Below are 13,685 nucleotides of genomic sequence, written 5' to 3'. Positions count from 1 at the left end.
GACTGTAGGATATTAGACTGTGATTACATTGTCCCGTTACATTATGTTGTGTAGACTTACTCTGGTACTTTTGTTTTCGTTATGTTGACAGTATTGAAATGTAGTCATATTTCTAAGAATAAATACGTCACTGATCACGGTGCAAGGCTAGCTATATTTTGTAATTAGTATAAGAAATACTGCTAAGAAAGGCGGCATTGTTAAGTTTCAATAGCTGAGAATGTAACTGGACTTTTACCATGGAGCATATTGAGGATGTGAAGAGGATAGATGCACTTCAGGATAAATAGAGTGATAGGCTTTTAAAAAGACAGTAATCAAGAGTGAGGTGGGAATCTAAGCTCTTCAGATAACATTCATCTTCAAGGAGAACATTGCTGTAATACTTATCACTTGAACCTAGATAAAGCTGCATTTTAAAAGGAAGTAAGGAATATTATTAGATTTTGAACGACTGCCAGAAATAACGCAATGTAAAGCTCTTTATTTTGTAACAAGAGTCCAAACATGTACCAAGAGGCTGGCTATGTGGAGGGCGGAAGAACATGGTAGCTATGACGCCATGTGAATAATCTGTCTCTCATGGCTGTATAACCCCAATATTTCCAGTTATATCATATAGATCCACTTAGAAATAGCAAACCAACACATCTATGTTAAAGTATATGGCAAGAATTAAAAGATGCTCCCCAAAATAATGTCTACTGGTACAAAAAAGAAAAAAAAAAAACATGGAAATAGTTACTCTCTTTCAGCATTACCAGGTGACCATTCTTGGTATGGTAATAATGGTAGGTCAGAAAATATCTTTGGTATCATGGTCACCTACAACAACAAACAACATTGCACTGTGCAAAAAAATATCACAAATAAGTGCAAGTTTGTTATATCTGCATTGAGAGCATGCAATTTCCTTAACACATTGTCTGCAGATTGTTACATATGGCTGGCAATATGAAGAGTGCCTTTTTTTAGAGAAAAAAAAGCAGGTACAAAATATTCTTATGGTAATTCCTATAAGGATGAATAGGTTCTGTTTCAAACTTACAGGAGATTGAATCCAACATAATGAAATAATACATTAATATAGATAATGGAAATGACGTCGATGATAATGGTAATAATAATAATAATAATAATAATAATAATAATAATAACTGTAGTAGCAGTAATGATAATAACTTTGTAGACATAAAAAATATATACAACATGCTTATGGGATTATCATGATATGTCTCTATATTTTTAAGTAATATACATTATGGTTGTAATAGTTTATAAGTTAAAAATATTAAGGTTGGAAGATTCTTTACTTATTTTCCAAGCAACATTTTTTTAACTAAACAAAAATAAAATATATAACATGTGTTTTAAGTACAAAAAGCAGTGTTTCAATAGTAATTTTAATATTTTCAATTTGACCAGAAGTGACCTAAAGATCCTATACTTTAATAGTTTCTTTTTGCACCATTCATACTTTGTGATGTATCATCTTGTGGTAACTAAGTACGTGACTACAATGTATGGCACCTATCATCGTGCAACAATTTTGCTACAGAATCAAACAAAATCTGCAGGAGAGAGCTCTTTGACTAATAACACACTCACAATACGATGATTACAATAATATACAGTCAAACTGGACACAGCTAACGGGGTAAGGGAGAAGAAATGAATTTGTTATGCATTGTTGGAGGAAATTTAAAACACCAGTACATAGCAGAGATATCGGCATTAAACACAACACCAAAATGACTCTCCTGAACTTAAGGGACAAAGAAAATATCTAGAGAACGAACATCTAGACGACAACAATGATAACACTTAGTTGCCATACTGCAATCTACCATAATTGTCCCTACACTTTTGAAAAGGCAGCATCATATTCCAAGGCAGTACAAAAGTTAATTTCCCTTTTTTTTCTCCTTATTTTGTATGTAATTCAGTTAACAACATCTCACTGTCAATGATATGATGATTATATATGGAAAAATTATTTAATACTCGTTTGACTTGCACACTCAACTGTTACATCCGGCACATCATGTTAGGCATCGATGCTATCACCTCTTGTGGCACATTGCAACCATCTTCTCTCTCACCACCTCATTTAAAATATAACCTTTCTATCTTTGTACCTCAAAATATAGTATCAATATATATAATATATTATCCTCTTCAAAAGTGACAAATGGAGAGTAAATCTGTTACACCGATATAAAGACCATTCATCAAATAGTAATGTAACAAGTTATATACTGCTTGTTGGCTGAAACTGCACAGCTTCAATTGTAACCAGAGATGGGGAACTTCAGGTATGCATGCTTCAGACATAGTCACAGTCATAAACACGAGGTATTGGCAGACACTGTTACTAAGGAGCTTTGTGAAAATAATTTTGTATTACGTCCCTCAGAAATGAAAAAATACATTTTTATTCAAGTTGAAGTGCTTCCTCACTTGACCCCACTGCTCTACTAGTGTTAGAAAATCAAATTTCCTGGTTAGCTATGCTGAAACCGCAATATTTCAGATATGCTGAACTATTATCCAAGCACAGCACTTCAAAGTAAGTTCAAACTAGAATCTTTAAATTATATGTTCAAGTGGAAAACCTGAAAATCTTAATTCTTGAAATAGAATTATAAATGCAATTTCCAGAGTGATATGATTGATTAAGTAATAATTTAGGAATAAATAATGAATTCAAGAATGGTAATAGTTGAATTTGATTTTTTTTCAAAACACAGTATATGTTATTTAATTAATTACAACTACCAGTGGCACCTCTATAACTCCCACAGTTTCCTTGAAGCAACATGTAAGCTTAGGCCTATTCAAAAGACTTCTTCATTTGTTTATATTTTCTTCATTTTTTTCACTATTTCTTGCATAATATATGTAAGAGGAAATTTGGATGTATTTGCTTACAAGGAGTTAAGAAATGTCTAATATTTATTACTTCAGTTACATTTTTTCTAGTTTCTTATATTAAAATTAATATTTATCTACATTATATATAGAAAAAACATCTTAGATGTATCTGCTTGCTAAACGGGGCTCAAAAATTTCAACATTTGTTAATTTAATCTCTCTCTCTCTCTCTCTCTCTTTCTCTTTTTTATACTCCTTGTACCCCGAAAGCAACATTAGTCAGCATGATGTAAGAAAAGGGAAATTTGCATATACCGGTATTTCCTGTCAGAAGAGGTCCAAAAATTGTCAATATTTCTTACGCAATCAGATTTTATTTCTCATTCCTCAAACTGGGAAGTATAACTTATGTTTATTAATGAGTCAAAAGACGCCAGAAAGGTGACTGATATAAAGTCCCGAATTATTTGATACGCCACTGGTGATGTTGACTTTTGTAATTAATTATGAATATTTTTAAGTGACTGTTATTTACTATTAAGGTTTCCCAATTGTGCTGAATCATACGAATGAAAGAATCGTAGCAAGTTAACAGTGACTGCATGGATTCCCCATTTCTGGTTTCGAAAAGATAGTTGTAATCATAGATTGAGACACAGATCCTGATCTTGTGGTAACACCAATGAGAACCTAACGAGAGGGGAGCACACGTTTGTCACAGATTATGCTTATCTGTCTGGACAGAACAGCTTCGTGTGTGTATGGGGAAGGGGGCAAATGAAGGGAAAGGAAGGTAAGACAGAAAGAGGAACAAGTGCTCAGGCTCCATCTTGTGCTCCCTGGACCTTATACCTCGTTAAATCTGGACACATCTCATTGCTGTGTTCGTGTACATGTGTGTGTATATATTACTCTATCATCTTAAAACGTACGGTAACTTTAAAATCCAATTAACAAGCTAAAATAATAAAATATTGCAGTTATGTCCACAGGTATATATAGTATAATATAGTATTTCTGTCTTGTGCGTAAGATCCGACACAGTTGCACATTAGAGAAAATTAAAGACTTCTTTACCTTACATGCTTACACCCATACATACATGCATTCTTACAGTCACACGTACACACAACCATGAAATTGCACACCGAAGAGCAACACAAATAAAATAACCTATGTTTAACAATGTTACTACAGCCTCCGTCACCACGTATCACATTTTGTCTCGTTAGGAAATGTAGAATATAAGGAATACTTTAGGAGAACAACTCCCACTAGTGCAAGTACAGGTGCAGCGATCCCTTCACACGTCATGACTGCCTTCTCTTCTTTTTCTCAGTCCACAGCCAGAAGAGATAGAGAGAGACACGAAGGGATGGGTAGAGAAATAGGCTGCGCATCACAGTGGTACCAACCGCTCACTCGAGACTGGCTCTATTACAGAGCATTTTTCGGACACGATTGCAAACATCTTCAAGGGCCGAGCACATGGAAGGAACTAGGATCATATCATAGGATTCTCAAGCCCTATAGAAGCTCTGGAAGGCAATCTAGAGGGTAGACTGGCTATAGCGCAGGTCTCTCGAGGGAATTGCACGGCAAGGGACTGGCTACAGGTAACCAGTATTCAGCAAGTCTCTATCAAAGGCATCACGCACTTGGATCAGACTGTTGCATGAGGAGACTGGGAGTGTATCAGGTTGTGGTAACTGGCTGGGAGGTCACGAAGACTTCCCGAAAGAGTTTCTTGTGTAGAAAACAAGAGTCGGACTGCCTGATTGCCCAGCCTCCAAATGGATGGAAGTTGTACTTAAGAGATGGCCAAGGTTTCTCATGAAGTTGGCAAACGTGGACAAGTAGTTCAAAAGGGCAAGCTGGCCACAAACATGTTCTCGATGAGGGGGGGAGCTGGCACGAGGTCCTCCAGCTTCAGGTAGAAGATGCGCTGCAGTCCCTGCACGCTCAGCGACCTCAGCTCTGGTAGCTTTCCAAGCAGCCTCGAGAAGTAGTGCGCCTTCCTCTGGGCCTCAGCATTGTATGTCACGTGGTCCCTCAGCGAGCCAATGATCTTCATCTGTAGCTGCTCTACTTTGTGCGGCTCCTTCAGTCCATGGCGTTCTGCAAAAGAATGAAATCTTATATGAAACGGGCAGAGAAATTTAAACTTTCAAAATGACTACACTTAGAAGAAAATTGATATGTTTTACATCGTGTGTTTCCGAACTACATACAGTTCCCATAATCGGGATATTGTATATTGCAATACATGTATAGTACCGGTAAGTGTGTAATTACAGAATCGAGGAAAAGTTAGAAAAAGAGAGACGAAGTCGAATCTTTTCTATTTCCGACATTCTGTGATGCACTTAACGTGTGTTGCATAATATTTTTAGACGATTATCATTTAATTTAACTGAAATAATTAAATATTTTGTTTTATTATACCAGTATAGTAAACAAGAATGTAAAATCTTGATTACTTTCTTAAGAAATGAATTTATAAGGAGGATTTGGATTTTGATGCTATGTCATTTTACATTTATTTGTGTAAATGCAAATAAATTTTTTGTTTGTGTGATTCTCCATTATATTAAATCAATAACAGATGGTATCGCGCTCAAAGAATCAGAATTGGAATAAATGGAAGTGAATGAATTTAAAATCGTAGATTTTGAAACTGAAGAAGATTAAGATACGAAGGGGCATGGAAAATCGGCTCGGTGTCAATGATTCCTAAAAAATCTACAATGAGGTATGAAAATACATACTACGATAATTTCAGAAAATGGTTTCATTTCTTGAATTATTAGGGTAATTGTTAAATAAAAAACACACAAGTTATGTTACGTAAGTGAATAAACATGCCGATTTGGTGAAGTTCAGATATTTATTTAACTCATACTGGCTTTAGTGTATGTAGTTTTTAATAACGATATTTCATGCAAGAGTTACATGAAAATGTAATAATAAAAAACTATACAATGAGTAACGATCATAATTCTTCACAATAATGATAAATGTAGAGTGCTTCCAAAATACGCGTGTTTGTGTATTCAATTTTTCATCATCAAATAAGAAGTTACTACTTTTCAATCTCACTACAGATATGCGAAATGTTTTTGCTTTCAGAAGGAAATGTATAATTTTGTCAATTCTTTTCAGATCGTTTAAAAGATTCAGCAGAATATAGACGAGAATAAGTTCACAGTCTTTGCTAATAACACAGGTTGTCTTGTCAGAATTTTCCTGAATATTCTTTAAATGTATTTGGACTCCAAAAATATATATGTTGAGTGACTGTTCTATCATTTCATTTCATATTATAATCAATTTTGTAATGCAGATGAACAAACTCTTCGTTTGTTGAGACTTTGCAGATATTCTTACCGAATCTATTGACAACAATGCTTAATGCGTTTTCGAAAAACAAATTATAAATAGTAATATACCACAATTTGCAACATGATAAGTGAACTGAATTCTTGTTGAACGCATAAAACCTAACGAGAAAGTTAATCTTAGGTTGCTAATTGCTGTGTTAAACGAAGCAATAGTACCGATATCACATTCTAGTGTATACAGTCACGAAGCTCAATACATAGTAAATATGCATCCATAGATAGTTGCTAACTACTAGCATCGTTAATATCGTCTCATTATAGACAATGCGAAATAGTACTGACACAGTCTATTGTTCCTAGCACCATCACAACTCAAGCTTTGTGACTGTATATACTAGACTGTGCCGATACTTTGTAAAACAAGATTCAGCAAAATTGGAATTTAATTATTTTTTCTGAATTCAGGTAAGTATAAAGTTGTAACAGAAAGAACATGAAGAAGATAGTCTTAAGTTCTATTAGTTCTATCAATGTTACTACAGCACAATTTAATTTATCTAACAACTGAGTGAGCATTATTGTATTCTGTTAACTCAGCCAACTTGTAGTGACTTAACTTACCAGTAACAAGTGTGAGAGCACAAAGGCAGGCAAATGCAGAGATGTCAATATCCATAGCATGCAGAGAGTGGCAGAAGTCAAGGATGGCATGCAACCAATCACCAAAACTTCGTTGACACTGTTGCTTGTCCAAAACTACTCCATTGCAGAATGTGAGTTTGGTGTCATCTGGCCTAGTTCTGTTATGGAAGAGAAATGTGAATTAAGAAATTGTAGTAACTCATCAGGAACACCTAAACTACAGTCAGCCTACGGAAGTTGACCATGTTACAGATTTTAAGAGAAATGCTAACAGATTTCCTTATTTGAAGTTGTGATGACAACATTCTCTAAAACTAAAGAACAGATTCAAAGACTACAAAGTTATGAAGTTGACACAGGAGTTATGTGGACAATGATGAATCCAGGACTAGTTGAACATGAGAACTTCCCTTCAGGCTCAGGGAAAATTAGTCCTTTCCCTCCAAAGATAACAATAATGACTTATGGTAAGGTAGTCATATTTCAATCAAGAAAATATGAAGGGTTCAGAGCCATAGTGGGCCAAGCGCCATTTATTAAAAATGGGTTAAATTAAGTGAATATGTACCATAGTTTAATGAAGATTGACATATCATTTAGTTTTAATGTGTATACTGTACTTTATATTACTTGCTATATATTTTCATTGAATTATGGTAATAACTTCATTTTAACCCGTGTTTTCTACGGTTTTAGTAAATGGTGTTTGGCCCATTATGGTTCTGAATCCTTCATATGTTCTTATTTACATGCTGCCACAACTTGAAAACACTGTGTGACCTTTCGCACTTCCGTTTTATTCTGCTCATGCATTGTACTCAACATAAAGAGCACATTCAATAATAGATTTATTTTCGGTCTTAAAATAGTATGATAGTATGTTTTATGCACTCTCGTGAGAAAATCTCGGTTAATATTATATTTTTAAATTTATAATTCCGATTTTAATAGCTCCAGTTTACTTTGTAACTAGTGTTCGAATTGATAAAAAGGTAAAGGGGGAGGGGAAATTTCTCATTGACATACTATGTATGTATGTATGTATGTATGTATGTATGTATGTATGTATGTATGTATGTATGTGTGTATGTGTGTATGTGTGTATGTATGTATGTATTTAAAGTATTTATATCAATTATAACATGTCCGGTTTTAAAGTTTTTCTGAGTGCTGAAGAATGAAGGAAAGGAAATTGTGATTTGTAGATGAGTAATACCTACCTATGTGCAAGACGCAGCACGAAAAGTTCAAGAGAAGCTGACTGGAAGAGCAGTTCCTGGTCATCTCTGTTCAACTCCGTGAAACCCGGAATCTTATCAGCAAATGTTCGGATAACATCTACGGATGTAGTAAGGAGATTGTAGAATTGCTGGATCTTCTCTGCTTCACTCATGAGGGGTTCATTTGGTGTGGGTTCACGATACTAAAAGAAAAACGCATTCTTTTACTATATATTGTATGCTAATAATAATAATAATAATAATAATAATAATAATAATAATAATAATAATAATAATAATAATAATATATATATATATATATATATCTCATGCATAAATAAATTTGGTATAGAGACGAATGCAAGTGGCTAAGAGGTACCGAGCAGAGAAAGAAAAAGAGATACAGCTTGAGTGCCACCATACTGACTTCTCTGCTTTGCTTTGGAAGCAGGGCCCGCTGATAAATTTTAAACACAATATTCTGGGTTTGTTTGTATAAAATAATTTCGGAAGATTCATTTTTGCATTTCACAAATGCAAAATAACCACAACTACGAGTAAAATAACACAAAAATTCGGTAATTAAAGTGTGATTGACGAAGAAAAGTAATAGCTTATGGATGTGGTTCTTCAAACCATTTTAAGTAAAAAAAGTTAATATGAACATCGTTCCGATTTCGAAAAATTAAGGATCCACTGTAATTTATTTGATAAAAATAAACGCATTAAATGAGTACTGGGCCACCATTTAAATTTAATGTGTCATGACATTGTTAAAACATTACTCAAGAGTCACAACTCTGTGGGAGGACATATTATTAAAATTATAACAGAAGGTAGGCTCGGACACTGGATGTCTATATTAGTGACGCGATTCACACGCGAGCGCAAAAGTGTACTACTGGGCAATGCTCAAACTCACCTGAGAGTAGTCGAGGTTAGCGAGATCGGGTGTCGTGTCCACGTGGGCTCGCACCAGAGCTGTGATGAGAGAGACAGGCGGGCTGGGGGGCGATTCTTGAGGCGACTTGGGTTTCGAGGGGAGCCTGCCCCTGCGACCCTTCAGCGAGTCTGTGCGCACCACTTCCTTGACCATGCCCACGGCCAGACACTTCTGGAAGCGGCAGAACTGGCACCTGTTGCGACGCCGCTTGTCCACGGGACACGCCTTGTCTGCCAGGCACACGTACTTGGAGCCCTTCTGCACGGTCCTCTTGAAGAAACCCTTGCAGCCCTCGCAGGTCCTGACGCCGTAGTGCTGGCAGGCGGCGGTATCCCCACACACGGCGCACAGCTGCGACGGGGACGGGGGTGCGGGACCGCTGCTGGTGCGGGGCACCGCGCCCCCCGTGCTGGGCGTCGACGGGGCCGACGGGGTGGGGGGAGGTGCTGCTACGTCACTCAGTCCGCCGCAGCCCGGAGAGGACGACGCCGACGACGAGGCTGAGGGCGCAGGTCCCCCGGAAGGTAACGTTCCCAGCCGGAGCTTCGGGGACTCGCTGCTGCTGCAATGTCGAGGAATGCATCGTTGAGAATTATAGCGTACACAATAAAACTTCGATCTGCAAACAACCATCATTCATGTCCTCACCCGCAAAAGTTGCTTTTCCCTATAACTTATTACTATTTCCATAATGTCAAGCACTGAAGAAGGATGTTTTGAAGCTGATTCTCTAAGTTTCTACGAGTACGCAGGAAATAGCGTTTGCTATGAAGGTGAGGCAAAATACGAGGTGTCTACAAATGATTGGAGCAGCTTCATGATTTTTTAATTACCGTATTATTGGAGATTTTGTGATCGCGTTTGGTATTATAAATGAGTATCTCTTAAAGTTTTGTTTCAATTGCCCGGAAAGCATGTTTCCGCCTGCAGCCGCGAAAGCGTTCAGTTATAAGATGACGACAAACAGTAACTTCATTCGCGACACTTTAGAAAAAAATTGCATAAAGATACACTCAGTTCCAACTCCATTCGGCGATGATATGAACAGTTTGTATAGGGAAATCAACGGGTTCCCCTCTTGTACCCGAAGCAAAAGTAGTGCGCTTACGGTAAAGTTTCGCGCGTATCCCGCAAAAGTCAAACTCACAGAGGAAACAGTGAATTAAACATTCCACGATCGACAGTTTGGAAAGTTTTGATCGCGAACTGCTGTCATAGTCTACACGTTCTCCCAACGTAAACCCTTGTGATCTTTTTATATGGGGATGTGTAAAGAATTCAATGTTTGTGCCACCATTGCCGGCTGATCTGCCAGAACTCTGGGCTCGTATCATTGACGCCTTTGCTCAAATTCACAGAAACATGTTATATCGAATGTGAGACGAAGTTGAGTGCAGAGTTGATATGTGCAGAGTTACTACAGGAACACATATCAAGCACCTGTAAGATGTAAAAAAAAAAAAAAAAAACCCTTGGCGAGTTTTCCTATGTAACTGTACAGTTCTATGATCGTATGTTAAATAATATACCTACAGTAATTTTTGAAACCGTTTGAATCATTTGTAGACGCCCTGTATTAACACCTCATTCTGCGAACAAAATATGCGAAACTGTACACGAGTGAACACTCAACGCTATAGTTCGTTCAATTTCTCGAGTGTAGTTTAGTAGAAAAGACTTTGTACACTGACTGACCCTCTACTAAATTGCTTGTCATAAGTAAATATCTTTCTTTACTGCAACAAAATCTTGTCGTCGCCTGTTAATAACCAATCACAACCCTCGTTTAGAAAAACTGATGATTTCCCTTCAACTTCACACAGAGTAAGAGTTGCCACATGTATGAATGACCTGAAGTAGCAGTCATTGAGGGGTCGAGGGTCGCTAGGATTGTGGCAAATGTGCAACATGTGATTAGGGGTGGTCAAGGCTGTTTTAGTAGGAAGTCGTAAATCTGTTCAGTGGGCTTCAAGTGGACGTTCAAAGAAGTCACCGAACTGCACACAAGGAAATTGTACACGCTGGTCTTCTTTCCAGGTAGCCAGGGTTTGATTGCCGGTCTGGTCGTGATGAAATCTTTGGTGGATAAAACAGACGTTGTACAGTGTGTTTGTAAAGGACAGCAGTGGCTCGAGGGAGTTTTATAAAGCGACAACATTATTACACCACTTTCAAGACACAGTAAGAGCGGATTTTTCTCGGGGTCCCCTCGTTTCCCTATTTCATTCCACCAACGCTTTCCACCTCTCTATAATTTTATCTATCATCTAGGTTGGATTAGGGATAGTACGGGTTTCCGACGCTGATGTAGATTATAAGGGCTTAGGACTCCAGGTCCTGCTGTTACAAGGTCTCGTCTGAGACTGGGATCTTGTTCTGCAAGGCTGAGGCAACATGGCCCGCTTGTCGACTTTGGACTCACGAATGCAACCCATCGGATTTGGAAAAATCATCATGACATGTTCACCTCTGTGGAGTAACGGTTAGCACGCCTGACCGTGAAACGAGCGGGCCCGGATTCAAATCCTTGTTGGGATAAGTTACCTGGTTGGGGTTTTTCCGGGGTTTCCCCTCAACCCATTAAGAGCTGGGTAACTTGCGGAGCTGAAATTATCATCTAAATTTCATTCAGAAGCTAGATAACAATAGTAGTTGATAAAGCGTCGTAAAATAAACCAATTAAAAACCATTACATTTAGGCAGCTTCGGTTCATGGACCCGTGAAGGGTCCGCCATCGCAAGCCAAGTCAAGCAAAACAAGTGATAAACAAACTCAGGCAATTCATTATACAGGATGTAGCAAAAAAGTATCTGAAGAATTAGTGGTGGTCAGATGAATGTCATACTTTGTTAAATGGACATATCAAGAAGCAGAACATGCATTTCTTGGATTAGGAGAAATCACATAAATATGTCTAAATACCATTTCATTCAGAAGAGTCAATAGTGTGGGCTGCAATATCCAAACGTGGTTACTCTATTTCGTGAAAAATAACAATGGGTAAGAAATAATGATTTATTGCTGCCGTACACAAGAAACAAGTGATTAACCATTTTCAGGCTGATTTGCAATTGTTTTCTGGTCTGGAATTTGAACAACATATGTTCAACCAAGACAGAGGAACTCCACATGTGGGCCAGGGTAACACAGCACTGCTCTTTCCAGGAAGAATTGTGTGACGAGGAACAGATCTACTCTACCCATCCCGTAGCCCTGATCTGACGTTAAGTGACGCGTATGTGCGAGACATTTGAAAGAAGAGTGCTTCACAAATATATGCAACAGCTTCGAAACTACGTTGAGTGTGTTATCATGGCTATAACGCCGTGTCATTCTTCCGCCATGGTCAATGAAACACGCTGTTGGTAATGAAGGGAGGCAAGTTGAACATGTTATTGTTCGATAATATAGCCAATCAGCGTTCAAACAGATTCTTTTGTACAGTTACTTTTTTGCTTTACTCTGCATCATCATCATCATCATCATCATCATCATCATCATCATCATCATCATCATCATCATCATCACCACCATCATCTTTGTCATCTTCCTTCTCTGCCTTCTTCGTCGCGGCCTGTCCATGCTTACCTGGTGGACTCTGATCTCTGCAGGGGTAGCGACGCTCGTCTCTGCCGCGGGCTCAGCGTCGTTGTCACGTGGAGTTCGGACGTACTGGGAAAGTGGGGCAGCGAGTACGTGTCTTGCGGAAGCGGCGTGGGATCGAAGCCAGGACTCTGCTGAGGTTGCGGTGGGAAGTACGGCGAGTAAGGCGCCGGCTGTGGCGGCGTCGGCTGGAAGTCGTACGGAGATGGCGTCGGCGTCGGGACGACAGCGGGGTGGTGGTGGGGGTGGTGGTGGTTGTGGTTGTAGGGCGTGGGCACGTTGTAGCACTCCTCGTCCATCTTGTAGCCGTGCTGGTGGGAAGTGCCGGCCAGGTCTGCGGGGCGCGTGTAGCGGGGGGAGTAGGTCTCCTGGAAGCTGGGAAGGGGGGCTCCGGATCCAACGGGGCTCAGGGGGCCCGCGCCTCCTCCGGGAGATTCGTGATGGGGCGGGGGTGGTTCTTGGTGAGGGTTGGGGTGGAATACTACGTCCGGAAAGGGGTCGAGCTCCTCCGAGAGGGCTCCTGTGTCTTCAGAGTAGGGGGCGGACAGCAGGTCGGCGAAACTGCTCGATCCGAAGGGTGCCTGCAACAAGCAGAAAGTGCTGCTTAGAACTCTGCACCAAGGCGGTTACCATGTCGATAGGTTGCGTACCTTAGCACAGACAAGACATCCTAGTGAAAATTACACTCAGTATGTTTAAACAGCTCCAGAAGGTTACCATCACGATCATCATATCATCACAATCGATGTCACTATGACTAAAATTACAATCATCATCATCATCATCATCATCATCAGCATCATCATCATCATCAACCCCGTACTATAATGCAGTACAGCTCGTTCGGCCTCAGTCAATTTTTTTTCAAATATATCCCTTTTCGTCTATAAATATTTTGTCTTCTATTATTACTCTAGGCTTTGTTTTGACGTGATTACGTCTTCACTTGAGGTACAAATGGGAAAAATGCCATATTTTATGTGTAACAGGAAGTATTGACACCATACAGCGGTTGCGGACCGTCGAGAAAACACAATAGGCCTACTATACTTGAACTGTAA

General features: G+C 38.9%; 1 protein-coding gene across 3 annotated transcripts in view; it reads right to left on the bottom strand.

Moving 5' to 3' along the window:
* Window positions 1–250: 250 nt before the first annotated feature.
* Window positions 251–13,685, bottom strand: part of Hr38 (Hormone receptor-like in 38) — a 76,633-nt gene continuing 63,198 nt past the window's right edge. For 2 of the 3 annotated variants that reach the window (XM_069841533.1, XM_069841534.1), the window contains 5 exons: window positions 12,610–13,205; window positions 9,000–9,582; window positions 8,078–8,280; window positions 6,837–7,015; window positions 252–4,992 (listed from right to left, as the gene is read on the bottom strand). In XM_069841533.1, the coding sequence (XP_069697634.1) occupies window positions 4,736–4,992; window positions 6,837–7,015; window positions 8,078–8,280; window positions 9,000–9,582; window positions 12,610–13,205 (1,818 nt within the window). In that variant the 3' untranslated portion in view covers window positions 252–4,735. Of the gene's footprint in view, window positions 4,993–6,836; window positions 7,016–8,077; window positions 8,281–8,999; window positions 9,583–12,609; window positions 13,206–13,685 lie in introns of all 3 variants that reach the window. The other variant, XM_069841532.1, reaches the window with a different exon arrangement.

This window comes from Periplaneta americana, chromosome 12, assembly GCF_040183065.1.
Source record: "Periplaneta americana isolate PAMFEO1 chromosome 12, P.americana_PAMFEO1_priV1, whole genome shotgun sequence".
Classification (NCBI taxonomy): Eukaryota; Metazoa; Arthropoda; class Insecta; order Blattodea; family Blattidae; genus Periplaneta; species Periplaneta americana.
The sequence above is the reverse complement of the archived record's forward strand: the minus strand, read 5'-3'. Positions and strand labels throughout refer to the sequence as shown.